This window comes from Notamacropus eugenii, chromosome 5 (genome assembly GCF_028372415.1).
Source record: "Notamacropus eugenii isolate mMacEug1 chromosome 5, mMacEug1.pri_v2, whole genome shotgun sequence".
NCBI lineage: Eukaryota > Metazoa > Chordata > Mammalia > Diprotodontia > Macropodidae > Notamacropus > Notamacropus eugenii.
The window spans coordinates 51,165,441-51,187,788 of NC_092876.1; the positions used below are offsets into that span (position 1 = coordinate 51,165,441).

At 43.9% G+C, this 22,348-nt stretch overlaps 1 protein-coding gene across 2 annotated transcripts in view; it reads left to right on the forward strand.

Annotated features, from left to right (window-relative positions):
* Window positions 1-188: 188 nt before the first annotated feature.
* Window positions 189-22,348, forward strand: part of C5H1orf167 (chromosome 5 C1orf167 homolog) — a 57,801-nt gene continuing 35,641 nt past the window's right edge. The window contains exons 1-3 of one of the 2 annotated variants that reach the window (XM_072608875.1): window positions 189-2,755; window positions 5,506-5,707; window positions 19,000-21,626. In XM_072608875.1, coding sequence (XP_072464976.1) covers window positions 5,650-5,707; window positions 19,000-21,626 — 2,685 coding nt within the window. In that variant the 5' untranslated portion in view covers window positions 189-2,755; window positions 5,506-5,649. Of the gene's footprint in view, window positions 5,708-18,999; window positions 21,627-22,348 lie in introns of both variants that reach the window. The other variant, XM_072608874.1, reaches the window with a different exon arrangement.

Sequence of the window (22,348 nt, forward strand, 5' to 3'; positions counted from 1 at the left end):
CCCACCAGTCTGGTCCTCAGCCTCGCCTTAGCTAACTTGCCCCACGGATGGGGTGGGGAGGGCTCCCTCAGTCACAGCATCATGTGTCCAGGTTACACATGCTGACATGCCAGACCAACAGCTAAGGCTCAGACGTCTGGCTCATCCTTCCAATTTGAGAGCAGCCTGCTACTGGTTTACACAGGGTTCCCAGCATTCACTGATGGTCACTTTCCATTCTCCCAAGGGATCCTAAGGACAGGAAATGAGTAATGGAGCTTGGCTTCCAGACCGCATGAGTTTGTGGCTTCCAGACTTATTCTCTCCCTTCATTAGGGCTCCAGCCTGAGAAATTCCGGTCCTTCCTTGAGGGAAGTGGCTGAGGAGCAGGAGGATGGGAGAAGCTTGAGGACTGCTGGAACCCCTCTAAATCCAGGGGGGCTTCTGGATGGCTACACAGAGCACTTGCTGCTGGCCACTCAGCTGGAGGAAAGCAAAGTTCCTTACTCAAACGAATTTATTCAGTGGTATCATCGACAAGACAGTGTGTTGGCAGGTTAGAGATAAAGACAGCTATGCCCCAGGATCCTACCGTCTAACAGGGAAAGATGATTTCACATAGGCAATCTAGGAGAGAAGAGAGTGCAAATGAAAGGTCCAGGCAGGATGCTGGGAGACAGTGGGGGAGGGGCAGCATCACTAGGCCAGCAGGGGAGTGAGATGCCCAGACTGGGCTTTGTGGCATGAGCAAAGGCACTGCTGGGGCTGAAGGGAAAGGGTGTGACAGCATGGAGAGTGTTCTGGTTTGGATGAGGTAGAAACTTTGAAATGGGGTAAATGAGAGGCAGATGGGAGCCGGATTGTGGTGAGCCTGGAAGCACTTTGTGTTTAGTAAACTGGGGAGCCAGCCACTGAAGGTTGGGCTTTGGGAATTTAGAAGAAAATTTGTCAGAAGTGGCTCCTTTTAAGGCTGACAAGAATCAAGGAGAACTTGTAGAACCATCATCATGGATCTATAAGTTAAGTGGGACGAGGAAACTGGTCTTTTGGAGCCAAGAGTGCCAATCTGGGTATGACTATGGTTCCAACCAAGAACCATGGGGTCCGGGTGCTTACCCAACCACAGCATGGTACAGTGGGAAGAATGCAGGAATTGGGTTCGAATCCTGGTGCAGCTCCTTAATGTATATGTGTCCTTGGGTCAGACACTTAATTTGTGAATCTCAGTTTCCTCAACTGTATAAAATGAGCCAGAATTCTATGAACTCATTTGTGTGGCATAGGGGATATCTGAACCAAGGGTTCACAGACTCCTGAATGAGGGTATGTGAACTTGGAAGAGGAAAAAATATTCCGACTCACTGCCAACTGAAACTTAGTATTTCTTTTTTTAAGAAACTTTCTTAGAAGGGGTCTGTGGGCTTTGCCAGACTGCTGTGACACACAATAAGATTAAGAACTCCAATCCATCATGTTAAGTATTAGCAGAGAGGAGGATGCATCAGGAAAAAGACACGAAGATCAGTTGGCAAATGATTGCAGGGTATGCCTAATGGAGGGCCTGAACAGGAGTGGCTCTGTTGAGGATCAAGGGAAGGGGCCCAGTGCAAGGGCATTAGGAAGCCAAATCAACAGGCCCTGGTAAGAGATCAGATGGATGGGGACCAGGCTGTCAGAGGTGACTCTTGTCTTCCATGCTTCCATGGGAACTGGACAATTAGTGTGGAGGTCTAACCTCCCAGGAAGGCCAGACTCTCCCAACAAACAGCCCTCTGGGCTTCCAGTTCCTGCTCTGTAAAACAAGATGAGCCCAAATGAGACCCTGAGGTCTATTGGACTTTAAAACTGAAATACACAGCCTCATAGATCCACCTTGTCCAACTCCTCCATTTTACAAATGAGCAAACAGACCTAGAAAAGGGAAGTGACTCCACCACGGTCACTCAGAAAGCAAGGGTCTGAGCCATCTCCAGCTCAGCCAAAAAGGCTTACCTGGAAACACCTAGTTTGGCTGAGCTGCCCAGGTTGAGTGGAGAGCAAAGCAGCCAAGCAGAAGCTCTCCTAACCCTGGCCCCTCTCTGCACTAGGTCTGAGCGCTGCCAGAAGAGGTGGGCGGGAGCAAGAGCGCCCAATAAAACGACTGATATTCCTCTACATCTACAGACGCCAGACTTCGGTCAGGCCGCGTGCGACAAGATGTACACGCTCTGCACACCTGGTGTGCACGGACCAGGCATACATCCAAGAATGGGTTTACAGGGCCCCCTGGCCCAAGGAAGAAACATGCTCTCAGTCCCACCTCCAGCAGGAATAAGGTTTTTAGGCGGGCACATTTTGCAAAGATGCACGCACCCAGCGCCTCAAATCTCTGCACTCTGTCCGCACGGTGCCCACCCTTGGGATGGGCGGGGCTGGACTCTCCCCATCCCGAGCACCAGCGGCCAAGCACGGGCACTGTACGAGCCCCAGAGTCGGCCGGCCCCTTGCGGCCCGCCCCGCCCCCTCCTTCCAGCCCAGAGGCCGCGGGACGCGAACTTGAAGCAACCTGGCCGGCCGGGCGCTGCCAGTCGTTACTCGCCCTGACCCCGACACCGCCTGCCTAGGCAGCTCATCCCCTCGGGAGGGGCGAAGAAGCCTCTAGGGGGCAGAGTGGGAGGAGCGGAGCATCTGGTCGGCAAATGGGAAGAGCCCTGCGGGGCAGCGAAAGGAATAGACCTGGAAGAGCGGAGGAAGACAGATGAGGAGTGGGCGGGAGGCATGAGCCAGACTGGTGAAGGTCCGGGGATGGGATAGGGCGAGGAGTGAGGCAGGACAGACCTGGGGTGAAGCAGAAAGACAAGGGTTCTGAAGCTAGGGGGAGGGCGGAGATTAGAGTCCTAGGACTAGAGAGGGGTGTGGATGAAGGTGCTGGGGAGGCAGTGAATAGGAACAGGTGCGAGTCTTGGGAAAGGGGAGCGAGGGAGACAGATGGAAAGGAGACAGATAGAAAGGAAACAGGTGAGGATCCCAGGGAGGCAGTGAGTAGGCAGGGGAGGGGAGAGAGATGAGAGTCCTAGGAAGTCAGTAAATAGAGACAGCTATGGAAGGAAAGGGAGGGATTGGACAGGCAAATGAATTGGATCCTTGGGAAACAGTGTGAGTGAACATCTGGCATAGACAAACGTGGGACAGGAAATGAGAGACACAGAAACAAGCTGAATGATGGGAGGAATAGTGTAGAAAGGGACACCGGGACTCTGGCCATAAAGATGCTCCCCCTGGATAGGACAGGACACCACGGACATACAAATTCATCAAGGTGGGGCAGACGGTTGGCTGTTCTTGTCATCCCCTACTCTCCTTCTCTACATCCCACATGCTCTTGACTTCATCCCCTATTCTGTCCTTCCCTCCTGCCTCTGATAATGAGGTGGCTCTCCTTGCCAAAGCCAACGTCTCTACTTGGACCATTGATCCTGTCCAGCAAATTACCCCCCTCAGTCATCTGAATTTCTCCTTCTCAATAGTATTCAATTTCTTCCTATCCCCGGGTTCCTCCTATACAAACACCCGGGTCTCAACTATCATCTAATTTTTTATTATGTAAGTAGTATTTTTCCAATTATATGTAAAAATAGTTTTCAACATTCATTTTTTATAGGATTTTGAGTTCCAAATTTTTCTCTCTCCCTCCCTTCCCACCCAAGACAGCAAGCAATCTGATATAGGTTATGCATGTGTAATCATGTTAAACATATTTCTACATTAGTCATGTTGTGAAACAAGAAACAGAACAAAAGGGAAAACCCATGGGGAAAAAAGCGAAAATCGTATGAATCAATCTGCATTCAGACTCCAGTTCTTTCTCCGGATGTGGATAGCATTTTCCATCATTAGTCTTTTGAAATTGTCTTGAGACATTGTATTGCTAAGAAGAGCTAAATCTATCTTAGTCGATCATCACACAATGCTACTGTTACCATTCTGGTTCTGCTCAATTCACTCTGCATCAGTTCATGTAAGTCTTTTGAGGTTTTTCCAAAACTCACCTGCTCATCATTTCTTATAGCACAATAGTATTCCATCGCATTCATATATACCACAACTTGTTCGGTCACTCCCTAGTTGATGAACATCCCCTCAATGTCCAATTCTTTGCTATCTCTCATCGTTTAAAAAAATGTCCTTTACTAGACTTTGCCAATCTTTCCTCCTCTTCTCATCCAAACTCCTTAGGGAAGAAAAAAAAAAACATGCTACAACTTGTCTCCCGTTTTTCTCAGTTGTTTCTTACCCTTCTACAACCTGGTTTCATACTCATTGTTCAGATGTACCTGCCCTCTGCAAAATCATCACCAATCCCTCAACTGCCAAATCCAATGGCCTTTCCCAGTCCTCGGTCTCCTTGACCCATCCGCAGCCTTGGACACTGTTGATCCTCATCTGTTTCTAAATAATTTGTTCTTTCCACCAGTCTAACTCTCTTCTCTTTGTAGATGACTCCCAAATGTATACATCCAGCCTCAGTCTCTCTAGTGAGCATCAATCCTACATTACCACCTGCCAATTGGACATTTCAAACTAGATTACTCAAATTCTGTATCCCCCTCCTGGAATGCATACCTCGAATCTGGGTGACTCAGTGGATAGTCCTCTGGGCCTGGAGTCAGGAAGACTTGAGTTCAAATTTGGCCTCTAGCTATGTGACTCTGGGCAAGTCACTTAACCTCTGTCTTCCTCAGTTTCCTCAACCATACAATGAGGATTATAATAACACATCTCTCAGAGTTGTTGTGAGGATCAAATGAGAGAATATTTGTAAAGCACTTAGCACAGTATCTGGCACATAGTAGGTGCTTAACAAATTCTTTTTTCTTTTCTTTTCTCCTTCAAGATTCTTCTCAAGTACCACTGTCTTCTACATGGAGCCTCTCCTGATTCTCTCCTCCCCCCACCCCCAGCTCCCATTGCCCTTCTTACCAAGAAGAACTTGCATTCATTTTTGAATATTTTCCATATAATAATAATTAACATTTATATAGCACTTTAAAATTTACAAAGCACTTTATTATCCCCATTTTACAGATGAGGAAGTAAAGACAAACGGTTAAATTACTTTCCCAAGATCACACAACTAAAAAGGATCTGAGGCAGGATTTGAACTCAGGTCACAGTGTCTAACACTTTACACTGTGTCTGACATGTAGTACATACTTAATAAATGCTAATTGACTGATATTGACTGAAGTTTTCCTAACTTCAAATCTAAGGCTCAATGCACCTAGCTGCCTAACTCTTATTTATGGTCACTTTTTCTCACCCTTTGAGAGAAACAACTGGTTTGGGTTTGTTTGTTTGGTTGGTTGGTCTTTAAACAGAGTTGGGTGGGTTGGCAGAATAAGCTGACTCCTCAGTTCACCAAGCAACCCACTCAGTTAGACTTGGGATGGTCAGGAGCTACCTTGGAAGGGGAGGAGACGGTCCCAGGTAAAGGGATCAAGGTGAAGGTGAAGCCTTGACCATCCCTGCTCTACCTTTGACCCTCAGATCTCCCAGCCTTCTCCTTAAGAGACCTCACCAGTCTGTGATCTTCTGGCCATCATTGCTGCCTGGCCAGACCATTCTGATTGAGACACCTGCCCCAGTACCCTGGACTGAGGATCTCCTGGTGACATCCCCAACCCAGACCCCATGGATGCCAATAGGAAGGAGACCATGCCACCCTGGCCAGGAGGCCACCTAAAATCAGGTATGAGGTTTCTGCCTCCTGGGGTCACATCTGCTGCCCTCCCTTGGACCCCTCATTGGCCAGAAAGAAGCTCAGGTTATAACCACCTGGGGGCATCAGAACTCCCTTCTCTGGGAACAACTTCAGCTTTGGGCTAGCCAGGTTCTACTCATGTAAGAAGTAAGCCTCTTAGAGCCTCAGCTGGGACATTCCTTCTTCAACTGGTGGGATTTAGGAGCTAGGAGGACAAAGTTACCAGAAGCAGATGGTAGACTCTGGGCCCTGAGGGCTCCTCCTCTGGCTGAAAATGAGCCCCCAGAGGAAGAGAGAGAGAGAGAGAGAGAGAGAGAGAGAGAGAGAGAGAGAGAGAGAGAGAGAGAGAGAGAGAGAGAGAGAGAGAGAGAGATGACCTGAGATAAGTGGACCTCCATGGTAGAGAGTAGAAGGCATAGGCCTCCTTTCCCAGGCTCCTTCTGGGAACTGATGGGAGAAAGTCAGTTCTGTGCACAGTGAGAAAAACCAGGGGATAGAAGCCATAAGCTTTATTTGTTTATTCACCGAGTTTGAAAGTTAGAAAAGGACCTCAAAGGCCTAATAGTCCAGTCCCCCCATCCCCCACAAAAAAGCTTCCACAACATGCCAGACAAGGGACATTCAACCTTGTCATGAAACCCATCACATTTTTGGATTGGATTAGAGGTTGCTGGGGTCCCCCTCCTGCAGTTTGGAGTCTTCGATTTTACACTTGTTAAAAATGTTGGGGGATGGGGGACAGTTATTGTTTTGTTTTTTTCGTATCAAGCCAAATGGCAAATTGGGTGTCTTTGCCTCTTCTGAAATTGCTACTGCTTTTGCCTTCTGGGGCCAAGCAGAATAAGAGAGACACCTCTTCCCTGCTTTTAAAGCCAGTCCCACCCTAAATCTCCTCTCCAGGCTAACCATCCCTGGCTACTTCATTGGACTTTGAGGTCCATCACATTTGCAGCTGTCCTTCCTTGGATACTCACCACCCTCCGACTTTGGTTCCTCTTTCCACTGAACCGGAACCATTCTCTACCTGTCTACAATTTCTGTCCCTTGTTCCTCCCTCCTGGAACCAAGTCGAATTTTGGGTGTAGTTCTTCAGATTCTTGAAGAGAGCTATCCCATCTAGTCCTAAGACCTCTTCTGCTGCCTAAAGAACCCCATATTTTTAATTGATCCTAACTTGGTACAACCTCAAGGCTCTTTGCCATCTTGGTTATCCTCCTCTGGAAAGCCATCAGGCTATCCCTGTACTTCTTAGAATATGGATCACAGAACCAAGCACAATATTTCAAATGTGTTCTGACCAGGGCAGAGTATATTGAGATGATCACCTCATTCTCTCTGAATGCTATTCCCAACCAAATACATCTCATTAATTTTTTTAAGCTGCCGTATCAACTCTCAGCTCTCTTCCAGATATCAACAACTCATCTCATTGCGTACTCGTGAAACTGATTTTTTTGAGCTGGAGCAGGGTATGTTACATTTATCCCTATTAAAATGGATCTCATTATGTTCTAGCCTGTCTCTAAGACCTTTGAGGATCCAGACTGTCACCCACAGTGTCAGCTATCCCTCCCTGTTTGGTGTCATCTGTGAACTCATAAACTTAACGTTTATGGCCCTCTGCCTATATTCAGCTCATGAAATTGGAAGTCTGGTTCATTCCAGGCATAATCATTCAGTCTTTCACCAGGGGTTGCAGAGAAGGCAGGATAATTTTGAATGCTGGGCTGAATACTGAGTCCTCTCACCTTTTAGTCTGTTAGAGCATGAGCCAGGAGTCTTGAGACCTGGGTTCTAATCCTGCCTTTGCCCTTTATCACCTCCACGACCCTGGGTACATTGTCTGCTGCCTACTCTTTAAAGTAAAGGGGTGAGACTAAGTGATGTGTAAGGTCCCTCCCAGCTCTTAGTTCTGTTAGCCCATAAGGCAAGTTCCTTTGTCTCCCTGGCTTCTCGGGGGTCGGTGGAGCCCTGTCCTGTTCTCCCTCACCCAAAACAAAGTCAGGTGCAAGTCATGTCATCATTTCTCTGATGTCATGGTTTTCTTCAAAAACGAAGGTCGAACACCTGTGAGTTGACCAAGCTGCTGAATGCGGACCCAACTAGCTGCATAACTCAGCTCATCCTCTCCTTCTGTCTCTCTCTTCTCTTCCTTCCCCTCTCCAAAGGAAGGTAAATTTAAATGGCCAGAGGCTGCCCAGTTAACTTGTGGTTTATTGACTAGATTTCTTTCCTTCTTTTTTCTTTCTTTCTCTTTCTTTCTTCCTCTCTTTCCTTCCTTCCTTCCTCTCTTTCTCTCTTTTTTCTTCCTTCCTTCCTTTCTTCCTCTCTTTCCTTCCTTCCTTCCTTTCTCTCTTTCTCTCTTTTTTCTTCCTTCCTTCCTTCCTTCTTTCCTTCCTTCCTTCCTTCCTTCCTTCCTTCCTTCCTTCCTTCCTTCCTTTCTTTCTTTCTTTCTTCTTTCTTTCTTTCTTTCTTTCTTTCTTTCTTTCTTTCTTTCTTTCTTTCTTTCTTTCTTTCTTTCTTTCTTCTAAAACCTTAAATCCAGCACACTCTGAAGCCCATAGATTGGCCAGTACATTCCTACCCAAGCTCCACTTAATGACTGTTTTCCAGACTCATCTGACTTACAGTGATTATCAATAGTAGCTGTTTCTCTTTCCTTTCCAGTTTGATTTACTTATTTTTTTTTCTCTTTCTCATTAAAGGGGCCATTCCCTAACTACTTCTTAAAGCTACCTATTCACTGAATGAGTATTACCTCCCTCTAAGTGAGTACTTGGAAAGGCCTTAGCCTAAAAGGGCCAGGGTCTCACATTGCATCCTGGGCCATCTCCAGTCATCCTGATGAATATCTGGTTGCTGGATCCAGATGACTCAGGAGGAGAAAATGAGGCTGGTGACCTTGCACAGCCCTCCCTCACTCAAAACAAAGTTAAGTGCAAGTCATGTCATCATTTCTCTGATGTCATGGTTTTCTTCAAAAACAAAAGACAAACACAGGCCCAATTCTGCCCTCTCATCAGATTATTTTGTGAGCCTTCAAGAAAGGAGTGAATGAAAGGGGCAGGGGAGGAAACAACACTTCAAAAAGTAGGTTAATCTATTATTCCAGGGTTTAGCACAGTGTCTGGCACTCAGTAGGTCCTTAATAAATGTGAATTGATTGGTAGTTGATTGCCTGTTTCTTCCTAGGGATGAGTGTGTGGTTGGGCCATCAAGTCTTTTCTCATTTTGTTTTTAAAATTATAAACTAGTAGCTGTCAACAAAAACTTTCAGATAAATCAAGAAAGCTCCAAGCATAGGGTCAGATTTAGAGCTGGGAGCAACCTTTGACTTCATCTCATCCAGACTCTTCCTATTACATAGGAGGAAACTGAAGTCTTCAAAGTTGAAATGGTTTGTCCAAGGCCTCAGTAAATTGGCCAGGATTCAAACCCAGATTCTGATAGGCTACATCAATCTTGCCATAACTTCTACACTATTTACAGGGATTTATTTGTTTGTTTGTCTTTCTAGCCGACCTGTGATTTCATTCATATAAGGAGTTCCTATTGAGGACCTCCCTCTGTCTATGCAGGTCAAAGCTTAGAGAACTGTCTAGGACCCCAAGAAGTGAGATATCGTGTTCAGTAGGCATGTGTCCAAGGAAAGACTTAAACCCAGGTCTTCTTGACTTTGAAGCCAGCTCTCTGTCTACTGCTAGGCTGCCTTTTTACTTTAAAAAAAGCTTTACTTTTATAAATATTTTATATAATTTTATTATGTATCATAAATATTTTAATATATTTTATATGTATATATTAACTTTATTTTTCATGAGCATTTATTTTCTCTCCCACTTTGACTCCCTTAACAGATAGATAGATAGACAGACAGATAGATAGATAGACAGATAAGACTCTTGTAAAAAATTATTCAAGCAGAACGAATTCCTATACCAGCCAAGTCCAAAAATACATGTCTCTTTGTGCATTTTTAAGTACAAGAGGTGAGATAAGAGTCTTCATCTCTGATCCTGTGGAATCATGACTAGTCATATTGCTCAGAGTCCTAAAATGTTTTTCTTTATAATATTGCTGTCATCCGGGTGTGATGGCCCTTCTCTGTAGTCTCTGCTAGTAGGGGAAGCTGAGGCTGGGGTTCTGGCCTTAGTAGACCAAGACTGATCAGATGTCTACACTGTTTGGTACCAATAAAGCAAGGTCCCAGGAGGGTAGGGCCACCAGGCTGCTGAAGGAGGGGAGAACCAGCTCCAGTTAAAAAAATGTTTCCATGCCGATCAGAATTGGCATCCAGCCTGAGAGTGGTTGTAAGGCATGGAGTTGCAGTCTCAAAAACCAAAGAAACAAACAAAAAATAAAGTAACATTTTTGTCATTGTATAAATTGTTCTCTTAGTTCTGCTAACTTCACTTTGCATTAGTTTATAGAGGTCTTCCTAGTTTTCTCTGAAACTCTATTTCATTATTTCTTATGGCTCAGTAATATTCCAATACATTTATATGCCATAATTTGTGTATTCATATGTCCCTCTTAGTCTCCATATGGGCCTATTTTGGGCAGCTAGGTGGCACAGATAGAATGCTGGGCCTGGAGGCAGGAAGACTCATCTTCCTGGGTTCAAATCCGGCCTCAGATATTTACTGGCTGTGTGACCTTGGACAAGTCACTTGATCCTGTTTGCCTCAGTTTCTCATCTGTAAAATGAGCTGGAGAAGGAAATGCCAAACCACTCCGGTATCTTTTCCAAGAAAGCCCAAATGGAGTCATGAAGAGTCAAACATGACTGAAATGACCAAACCAACACTATAGACACATTTCATCTTCATTTGATGTCTTTGGGGGTTATAAACCTATTATCAGTAGATATTTCCCCACAAAATATATAGACAGTCTAATGACTTTTTGGGTAGAGTTCCAAATTGCTTTCCCAAATGTCTGAATCAATCCATAGCTCTACCCACATTTGAAATTTTCCTCTTTTGTCATCTTTGCCAGTTTAATGAGTGTGAAATGGATCCTCAGAGTTTCCTTAGCTTGCATTTTTCTAGTAATTGGTGATCTGGAGTACTTTTTCATGTAGCTGTTTAATTTAATTTTTTTACACAGTTTTTTTTTAATTTGAGTGCCAAATTATCTTCCTCCCTCCAGCCCCTTCCCTACCCAATGAAAAGGCAAGCAATGTAATATACGTGTGAAGTCATGCAAAACATGTTTCTAAAAATATGTCTGTTGATACTTTGTATTTCTTCCTTTGAAAGCTGCCTCTTTGTATCCTTTGACCACTTATCTTTTGGGGAATGGCTCTTCGTCTTATAATGTCACCTACAAAATCAAATATAAAATTCTCTGTTTGACATTCATTACCTAGACCTGCTTCCCATCTCCTTTACAGACTTCTTACACCTTATTCCCACCACGTACTCTGCAATCCAGTGACAATGGCCTCATTACTATACAAGACACTTCACCTCCCAACTCCAAGACATTTTCTCTGGCTCTCCCTCCTGCCTGGAATTCTCTCTCTTCATCTCCACCTCCTGGCCTTCCTAGCCTCCTTCAAATACTAGCTAAACTCCCAGGGCAGCTAGGTGGTGCAGTGGATAGAGCACCAGTACAGGAGTCAGGAGGATCTGAATTCAAATTTTACCTCAGACACTTGACACTCACTAGCTGTGTGACCTTGGGCAAGTCACTTAACTCCAGTTGCCTCATCCTGGGTCATCTCCAGTCATCCTGATGAATATCTGGTCACTAGATTCAGATGGCTGTGGAGGAGAAGTGAGGCTGGTGACCTGCACAGCCCTCCCTCACTCATAATAAAGTCAAGTGCAAGTCATGTCATCATTTCTCTGATGGCATCGTCGTCTTTGGCAACAAAGGATGAACACACACACACAAACATACACACACACACACACACACATATACACACACATAGCTAAATTCTCACCTTCTACAAGAAGCCTGCCTTCATTGCCTTCAATGCTAGTACCTTCCCTCAGATTTCCTCCAAGTTACCAGGTCTCTAGTTTATTTGCACATAGATATTTGCAGGTTATCTCTTCCATTAGATTATGAGATCAGGGATCATCTTTTGTCCCATAGCACAGTGTCTGGCATATAATAAGCATATAATTAGTAAATGTCTATTTACTGACTGAATTATATGGGTGTCCCAAAAGTATTAGTACAGTTTTAAGCTACTAAAGTAAAGCTTACGCTTTTGTACACTAAAACTGTGATAAGACTCTTGGGATAGTCTATGTCTTGTTATACAAGACCTTTATCAGAAAGACTTGCTGCAGAGATTTTTTTCCCCCAGCTATTTATTTCCCTCCTAATTTTAGCTGCAAAAAACCAAACAAACAAAATTGTCCATTTTATCTTCTGTGATCCTTTCTGTCCCTCATTTGGTCATGAACTCTTCCCCTATCCATAGATCAGAAAGATAATTTCTCCCTGTTACCTTTATGTCTACAACAGTCCTTTGGAATTTATCTTATTGTGAGATGCTGGCCTTTACCTACTTTCTTCTGTATTAATTCAAATTTTTCTACCAGTTTTTGTCAAAGAAAGAGTGTGTATCCCAGTAACAAAGCAGGCTGCTTTGTTCATTGGGTTCTGTGTGTCCATACCTAATCTTTTCCTCTAATTGACCTACTTTTCAAAGCATACCAAATCATTTCAGTGATTTCTACTTTGTAATACAGTTTGAAGTCTGGTACTGCTAGGCCACCCTCATTTCCACTTTTTTCTCTTACTTTCTTTGACTTTTTTTCTTCCATATGAATCTAATTTTTGACTAGGTCTAATAATCTTTAGGTGGTTTGATTGGTATGGTACTAAATGATTAAATGAATTTAATTAGTGTTATCACTCATATTATTGGCTTGGCCTACCCATAAGAAATCAGTATTTCTCCAATTATGTGGTTCATTATTATTCCTACAGAGAGTCTTCATTAGTTGAATTCATGGGTGTACTAGCAAGTAGTTAACCAAATATTTTATACATTCTTTAGTTCTTTTCAATGGACTTTGTCTTCATATCTTGCTAAATTTTGTTAATAATATATAGCATTGCTGATGATTTGGGTGGATTTCTTTTCTATCTTTCAATTTTGTTCTATTTATTGTTTTAGTTCATTTTAGTTGACTCTAAGGTTTTCTAAGTAAATTATCAAATCATCTGCAAAAAGGAGTAATTTTCTTTTCATCTTGCCTATGTCTGTTCTCTTGATTTCTCTTTCATTTTATTGTTATAGCTAGTATTTCCAGTACTTTGTTAAATATTAATGATGATAATGGATATCTTTGCTTTACCCATGACCTTAATGGAAAAGCCTCTAACTTTCTCCAGTACAAATAATGTTTGTTCTTGACTTGAGAGAATTATGGTTTACATATTAAAGAAAGGCTCATTTTTTTCTGTGCTGTCTAGTATTTTTTAATAGAAGCAGGTGTTAGATTTTATGAGAAACCTTTTCAATCACTGATATAATCATGTAATTTTATTATTTTTCTTACTTACATGGTTTATTTCATTTAGAATGCTCCTTATATTGAGCAGCTCTACATTCCTGAGATAAATCTGTCTTAGTCATAGTGCATAATCTTTTGAATATGATGTTTTGTGGCCCCATTTTCTAACATTTAAAATTTTGGCTCATTTCTATGTTTTGTCTCTCGGTTTAGATATTAAGATCATATTCTTATCATAGAAAGAGATTAGAAGGATCACATCTTTTCTTACCTTTTTGAAAATAGTTTATGCAATATTAAAATTTTTTGTTCTCTGAATGTTTAATAGAATTCACTTGTAAATCTATCTGTTCCTGGTATATTTTCTTTTAAACAATTTTTTAAATTTACTTTTAACTTCTTTTTTTTAATTTTGAGTTCCAAATTCTCTCTCTTCCTCCAGGCTCTTCCCCATCCATTGAGAAGACAAATAATATAATATCAATTATACAAGTGAAATCATCCAAAACGTATTTCCACATGTTTCAAAAAAAAAAAGCAAGTGAAAAAAATTATGCTTCAATCTGCACTCTGACTTCATCAGTTCTCTCTTTGGAGAAGATAGCATTTATCATGAGTCCTTCAGAATTGTTTTAAATAATCCATCAATATATCAATATATCCGTCAGAGTAACTAAGTCTTTCACAGTTGGTCATCATTGCAACATTGTTTCTGCTATGTACAATGATCTCCTAGTTCTGTTCATTTCACTCTTCGTCAGTTCATATAGATCTTCCCAGGTTTTTCTAAAATGATCCCCCTTGTCATTTCTTAAAGCACAATAGTATTCCATCACAGTCAATATACAACTTGTTCAGCCATTCCCCAATTGATGGGCATCCCCTCAATTTCCAATTCTTTGCCACCACAAAAAGAGCTGTTAGGAATATTTTTGTCCACATAGGTTTTTTTTCCTTTTTTCTTTGATCTATTTGTGACATATACCTAGTAGTGCTGTTACTAGTTTAAAGGGTAGCTTTATAGACGTTTGAGTATAGTTTAAATTTTTCTCCAGAACGATGGGACCAGTTCCCAATTCTACCAACAAGTCATTACTGTCTGGGAATTCATTTATGGTTGTTCAATTTTCTTTGCTTATATTGGGTGACTTAAATCATCTATTCCTTTGTTAATCTGGCTATTTAATTTTTTCACAATATTCACCCACCAAAATGGGTACATGATTTAGACATAAAGGGTGATACCATAAGCAGATTAGGGAATTATAGAGTAGTTTACCTGTGAGATCTATGAATGAGGGAAGAATTTATGACCAAATGAGATAGAAAACATTACGAGATATAAAAGAAATATTTTGATCATATTAAATTTAAAAGTTTTTGTACAAATAGGACTAGTGCAACCAAGATTAGAAGGAAAACAGAAAATTGGGAGAAAAAATTATAACAAGTTTTTGGGAGATTTTATTTTAGGATTTCTTTCTGGATATCAGTGATAGATTCTTCTTATTTTTACTTTACCCTCTAAGTCTAAGAGATCTGGGCAGTTTTTGTCTATGATTTCTTGAAATACAATATTCATAAAAAATTTTGTTACACTTTTCAGTTAGTCTGATAATTCATACATTATCTTTCCTTGACTTGGGTTCAGGTCAATTTTTAAAAAAATATTATATTCCCTCCATTTTTTTCCCTGATTTTCAATCTTTTGATTTTGTTTTAGGATTTCTTGTTATTTCACTGAGTTGCTTTTTTCTCCCTTTTAGGACATTTAGTTCTTGAATGAGATTTACCACTGTTGGTTCTAATGTCTCAGTTCTTCTCGTCATGTTCCCCACCCTCAATCTTTTTATATCTTTTGTTAGATTTCTTCCAAGTATTCTTGTAATCCCGTTCGGTTATTTTTTTTTCTCTGAGGTTCTCCTTTGAGGATTACCCTTTGAGTGTCTCTCTGTCCATACTATTTTATTGTAGTATTTGGCATTTTGTTTGTTTTACTCATTTTAGCAGCCTCAGAGTCTGGGTTGGAGGTTGGGAATTGAGGGTTGGGGATCTCTACATGAACTGAACCCTAATTTATAGTGTAGGAAGACTTGATTTGGGCATGAGGCTCATGGCTAAAATGAGGTCTCCACCTTCTGCAAGAATTGTTTGGCCTTATGTCCTGCTGTGGTTCAGGATGCTGAACTGGGGCCAGGATTGCTTAGATGCTGCTCAGGGCCATTTTTTTGCTGTGGTCAGAACTGCAGGCCCCCTGCTTCTAAGACCTCTTTCTGGCTTGCTGCTATGGGACTCCCACTTGGCTGCTGGACCATGACCAAGGCCTTTCTCCCCCTTTTTCTTTCTGGAGAGCTCCAGTTCATTCCCTGCATTGGGTTTCACCCTATGTCTTTCTCCACTTTCTCTTGTTGCCACATGGCTACAGGGTTACCTCTGAGTTAGACACTGCCTAGGTCATGAATTTCTAACTTTAAAAAATATGTATATTAATATCTTTTACTTATACATCATCTAAATTTCCTCCTTTATCTCTCCCTCCCAGAGAACCATCCCATATTACAAAGAACATTGGTTCTTAATCCTTTTCTATATCATAGACCCCTTTGGCAATCTGATAAAGCTTATGGATCCCTTCTCTAAATAATATTTTTAAATTCATAAAAATAAAATACCATCTTACCAAGAAAACTAATTATATTGAAATAAAGTTATAAAAAACATTTTTAAAAACAAATTTATGGACTCCCTGAAATTTATCCACAAATCCCTGTGAACCCCTGGTTGTTTAAAAACCCTTGGCTTAGAGCTTTTTCCCTTGAAGCTGGACTCTAAAAGGCTTTTGTCAGAGAGCTCCTGGGCTTCCCCCCTCAGGATCCCTCCCCCCATCTTGTGCTCTTGCCTCAGGGCTCTGGGTCTTCTCTGTTCAACACACACAGTAAGCACTTAATAAAGGCTTGTTGACTGCCTCATTCCTCCCTATTGACTCTCCCTAGGGTCTCTCTCTTAAGACTAATGGGCTGTTACTGGAGCCTTTCTCTGGTTGTACGATCTGGCAGCTCCCTTGTAGGCATCTGCTTGGAGCCCTTGCCCACTACCTCAAGCAATCCTGTGCTTTCCTCCTACCTTTCTTTGTCACCTACCTTTCATTGGCAGCTAGATGGTAGTGCTAGAGAGAGAGTCAAGAAGACCTGAATTCAAATCCTGCCTCAGACTTACTTCATGAATGACCCTGGACAAATCACTTAAACTCTTTGAGCCTCAGTTTCCTCCTCTGTAAAATGGAGGGTAATAATAGTTGTAAGAGCCAACTGAGATAACAAGTGAAGGTCTTTGCAAACCTTAAAAGTACTATCCAAATAGATGCATTTATTATTTGAGGATTTCCACAGGATTCTGGTAGAAGAGTCTACAGCTGATTCTCCTTAGTTCTCATTTAACTGGTGCATTTTTAGAACTTGACTGGGGAAGGGAGAGGGGTTGGTGTTGTAGAGGATCTGGCCTCCTCTAGATCCTTAACACTTTGCAGTCTTCCCACCTGCATGCTAACTTTAAATATTAAAAATACCCATCTGTTTCCATATCCCTTTTCTTTCTTCTGTGTATTTTTATTTTGTTGCTATTATTATCTTCATCATCATCATCGTCATAGGCAGTGGATATTGTTCTGGTTCTACCTTCTTGTCTCTGCATCACTTTTTATGTTCTTCTCCCATTTCTTTGTCTTCTTCATGTGTCATACTTTAATGTTCCAATGATATTCCTGCAAGCCTCCAAGCTTTTTCCTTCATGTAGAAGTATTCCATTACCCATACAAAACATTTATTTTTTAATCAACAGAAGATATCAATACTTTTTAAAAGGGTCACTCTGTTTCTACATCCCCCACCCCCACTGGTCTCTCTTGTGTGGAATGCACTAACTAGAAGATTCCTTATTATCACTATTATCCTTATTATCACTAACTAGAAGATTCTCTGATTTCTTTCAAAGCACAACTTCCCAATTCCAGAGCCTTTCCCATTCTCCCCACCTTGTTGTCAGCACTCTCATGTATTCATCCTTCATTTTCAAAGAAGACCATGACACCAGAGAAATGCTTTTATAACTTGCACTTGACTTTGTTTGGAGTGAGTGAGGGAGGGCTGTGCAAGGTCACCAGCCTCATTTTCTCCTCCTGAGCCATCTGGATCCAGTGGCCAGATGTTCATCAGGATGACTGGAGAAGGTCCAGGATGCAATGGGAGATCTTGGTCTGTTCAGGTACTCACTTAAAGTGAGGTCTAGCACTCTCTAAATGAGGAGAAAAGGTACTTACTGAGGACTTCCTTACATGAAAAGACCCTACCTGCTAAGCCCTAGAGGTACCAGAACAAGGCCTCTAGAAAGTCACATATAAGGAAGTGCTTGTATACATAAGGGAGTGGTGGTGAAATGTTATTCTTTTGGTTCCGTCATCTTTCAGTCATGTCCAAGCCTTCATGAGCCCATTTGGGGTTTTCTTGGCAAAAATGCTGAAGTAGTTTGTCATTTCCTTCTCCAGTTCATTTTATAGATGAGGAAACTGAGGCAAGCAGGATTTGCCCAGGATCACAAGGCTATTAAGTGTTTGAGGCTGGATCTGGATCTTAGGCCTGGAGTCATCAGGGAGAAGTATTTTACCCTGAGAAGTCAATGGGATGATGAGTGAAGGCACAGAGCAATTGAGATATATCTGTTTCAGGAATGGTAGTACTTCTACATTAGGAATTTCAAGTGTAGAAACTCCCTCCCAAATTGCTATTTGGCAACTAGACTAGAGTATAGTTTGGGGAAATAAGAAGTCAGATTACTTGATCTGATGTAGCTTGAATGTGTTATTATTCATAACATTATAAATCAGAGCTGGAAGGGACCTCAGAAGTCTTTCCAACTCCCTCATTTGATAGCTGAGGAAACTGAGGCCTACAGTAATTGCCCAAGGTCATACTTTTTAGTCATGGCATGGGGGGATTAAACCCCAGTCCTGACTCGGAACCTTATTCTTCTTCCATGCACCAAAGGTCATGGATTTAGAGCTAAAAGGGACTTTGAAGACATTAAAATCCACCCCCTTAAAAGGGGGTTTATAGGTCTGGAGTTTGAAAGACCTGAGTTCACATCTAGCTACAGACATATACTGTGTGACCCTGGGCAAGTCCTTTTTGCCTCAGTTTCCTCATCTGTAAAATGAGCTAGAGAAGCAAATGGCAAACCACTCCAGCATCTCTACCAAGAAAACCCCTGAATGGGGTCAGGAAGAGTCAGACACAAGTGAACAACAAAAAATCTTATTTGACAAATAAGGAAATTCAAGCATGAGAGATTAAGTGATTTTCAGTCATACAGTTGGTAAGTGTCCAAGGCAAGATTTGAACTTAGGTCTCACTGACTCCAAGACCAAGCACTGTTCTACCTTGTTCTGAAAAGGACCTGAATTTTCTAGTCAAACTACCTCATTCTACAGCTGAGAAAGCTCAGGTGTAGAGAAGTCAATTGGTTTGTCCAGAGCCATAAAGTGAGCAAGAGTCAAATATGGGTCTTTCCACTGTACCACCATTCAAACCCAGGTCTTCCTGATTCCAAGACTGGCCCAGTAGCCAGTAGGCCAGGCTCACTGTTGCTCAGACATGTTTTATCTTCTTAATAGAACGTACAAACCTAGGTAGCAGGATCTGTCTTTTGCCCTTCTTTGTATCCTTTAGTACAGTGCCTGGTACACAGTAGATGCTTATTAAATGTTTACTGATGGAATGACTGATTGGCCCTGATTTCCTGCAGGAGGACGACTGGTTCAGAAGAACGTGAGCATCAGCCTCTCTGTGGGCAGTAGAAGAGATGCCACGATGGGGTCTTGCTGGACAAAAAGCAGAAGGACTGCCCCTGCTGTTCTACCAGGCCTGGGGCCAGGCCACAGGGTGGAGCTGGGGAGGCCTGTGGTCAGCAGGCAGTTCTCGGCCTTGATTCAGACTAACCTGGCTTCTGCTGGCCAGCTCCTACAAAATGCCACAAGCCTGGTGAGTAACTCTGGCTTTGAGCAGCAGAGTAATCTACAGCCCAGGGCCTGGAGGACAAGGGCATCTGGGAAGTGGAGAGGGTCTTCCTTCCAGCAAAGCAACATGAAGCTGACCAGAGCAGACCCAGAGAGGAGAGGGGGACACAGGAGCCCCCACCCCCTAGAGGAGCCAGACAGGAACCTGATGGGCTGTTCGAGGGAACTCTCATGGCCCCAACGCTCTGAAAATGCTTCCTGGTCCTCCAGGCCAAAGAGCCAGACCCATGGATGCTCAAGTCTGAGGGACCAACTGTCATCTTCATTCTCCGACCTTGGGAACACTGGGCAGGTCTCACCAAAAGCCACAAAGGCTCAGGGGTCTGAGCTGAGCCCTCCCCCTCGGTTAGTGCATCAGGATTGTCCTGTCCAGCCCAGCCCAGGACCACAGGATATCTCAGATTGCTGCGCCCCAGACCCCAGAGGACTGCCCCTCACCTTGGAGGACCTAGATCTCTGGAGCTGGTGCCAGCAATCAGCTCACCACCAGGACTTGAGGCCCAGAGATGAGCTTTCCCTAGAGTCAGCCCGCCTGCTTTTGTCCATGAGGCGCCTCAAGTTGCCAGCAGAGCTCCTTCTACTCAGAGATTCTCAGGACTACCCCAGCCCTTGGCCCCATTCCAACTGGGCCACTTCTCCTGAGGCCTCTCCAACATTGACATCAGGGTACCCTAACCCCCTTACCCTCCCCTGCAGGGCTATGCCCCCAGAGGCTATCTCTCATCTGACATCTGGGCACCCCAGCTCCCTCACTCTCTCCCACAGCACTGTGAGTCCAGTGATTTCCCCAAATCTGACACCTGGGCATGCCAGCCCCCTCACTCTCTCTCATAGCACTGTAAGTTCAGTGATTTCCCCAGAGCTGACACCTGGGCACTCCAACCCCCTCACTCTCTCCCACAGCACTGTGAGTCCAGAGACCCCCTCAAATCTGACACTAAGGTATTACAGCCCTCTTTCTTTTCCCCATGGACCTGTGATTCCAGAGGTTTCCTCCAACCTGACACCAGGGTACCCCAAACTACATGCTGTCTCCAGCAAAACATTAACTCCAGAAGTCTCACCCAGCCTGGTACTTGGGCATCCCAGACACCTTATTCTTTCTCACAGGGCTGGCACTCCAGAGGCCTTTCCCAGTCAGACACCACAGTACCCCAACTTCTCTGGTGCTTCCAACCAGGTTGAGTTTCCCAACCTGAAACTAGAACCTCTCAAACCCTTGGCTTTTTCTGGGAGTACACGGACACCAGGGAACTCTACCTCCTGCACTCTCTCCCATAGGCCTCTGACTCCAGACCTCTCCCCCAGCTTTCCTCCTCTTTCCCTTAATGGCTTAACTCCAGGAGCCCCCCCAAATCTGACACCGGGGTACTCCAGCTCCCATTCTCTTTCTGACAAGACCACAACTACAAAGACCTCCCCCAAACTGACACCAGGGTATTTTAGACTCTACCCTCACTCCACAAAGACTAAAGTTCCAGAGGTCTCCACCAAGCTGATGCCAGGGTATCCTCGCTCCCTCACTTTCTCCCACAAGGATGTGACTCCAGAAATCTCTCCTAGTCTGGGGAGGCCTCAGGGTGTACAGCAGCTCACCAGGGCCTTTGGCATTCCTGAGACACAGGGCTGGGGCCAGGACCCTGGCACCAAGGAGCTGGGTGATTTCAATCTTCCCTCCTCTGGTGATGGGCATGGCAGGACTGCCCCTACCTTCGCCCCTGGGACCAGTGGGGTGAACATGTTCAGAGCTGCCAACCCAGCTTCCTTCCCTCAGCCTGATACAACCCCCTGCACGGCAGCATTTCCACAAGCCTTCTGTGATAAGCTATCCCTACCTTCAGGGAGGGGCGCAGCCTTGGGGAACCTGCACCAGGCAGTGCCAGCCCCCATGTCAGGAATAGCTTGTGCATCAGGCTCCCAAGTGAAAGGGGGACAGGGATTGATGGAGACCCAGCTGGAGGCACATTTGCAGCAGATCTGGAAGATGCTCGTGTCCCTGGTTCCCCAGGGCACCAATACCCCTCTCTCAGGCCCCAAGGAAAGTACCATTCCTACCCGCTGGGGAAGCCCAGAAGGGACTTCTTCAGGATCTGGGAACGGCTCTAGGCAGAGCCTCCTGAAGAATGTCACCCCTGAGCCTCATCCCTCAGGGCAGGAAGCTACGGGCTTAAAAGGCTCTTCTGTTGGGATGCGTCTCCTGGCCCAGCAGCAGTTCGGAGTGGCTCTCAGGCCCAATGAACAACAGAGCCCCTGGATGAAGCAGAGCATTGCCAGGAACCTTGGGGCAGGAAGCCAGACCAGGAGTGACCTGCACCTGGCAGTTGGGGCCTCACAGCAGCAGCTGGAGCTGAGAGAGGTCAGAGGGGATATGAAGGATGCCAGCTTCTGGAACCCGGGTCTGCCAGCCCTGGGGTTCCGTGTTTCCTACTTGGTCTTTCCCCTCTGGGGCTGGGAGGAGGAAGGGGCAGACCCCCTGGAGAAGGCACAGGTTTCTTATATGTTGATATGATAAATGATAAAAGTAAGTTACTGTAAAGGATGGACCAAGCACTTATGACCTTCTTGGGGACACAAATCAAACTGGAGTCATCCCAAGGGCAGCAAAATGGGAGAAGGTGGGAATTTCTTCCACCTTTCACCAACAACTTCTGCCCCCAAACCCTTCCCTCTGGGTCTAGAAATGGAAGAGACTTAGAAACCAGAGCCCAAGCCCATCATTCTACAGGTGTAGAAAATCAGGCTCATTGAGGAAGTGACTTACCCAAGATCACACAGCTAATAAGTAGGGATTCTAACCCAGGTCCAAGTTTAGCATTCCCTTCTCAGTACCACATCACCTGCCCATCCAAACTGTCCTGTTACTGTCTGGTCACTTTTTGTCTGACTTTGTTCTCCTCCCTGTCAGAAACCCCAGTATCTCTTCATTTTAAGCTGACTCATTTTCTCAAATGGGAAAAACTATTCTGTATTATAACTATATGATCTAAATTATATCCAAGGCAGCTATGTGGCTCAGTGGTTAGAGTAACAGACCTGAATACAGGAAGACCTGAGTTCAGATCTGGCATCTGACACTAG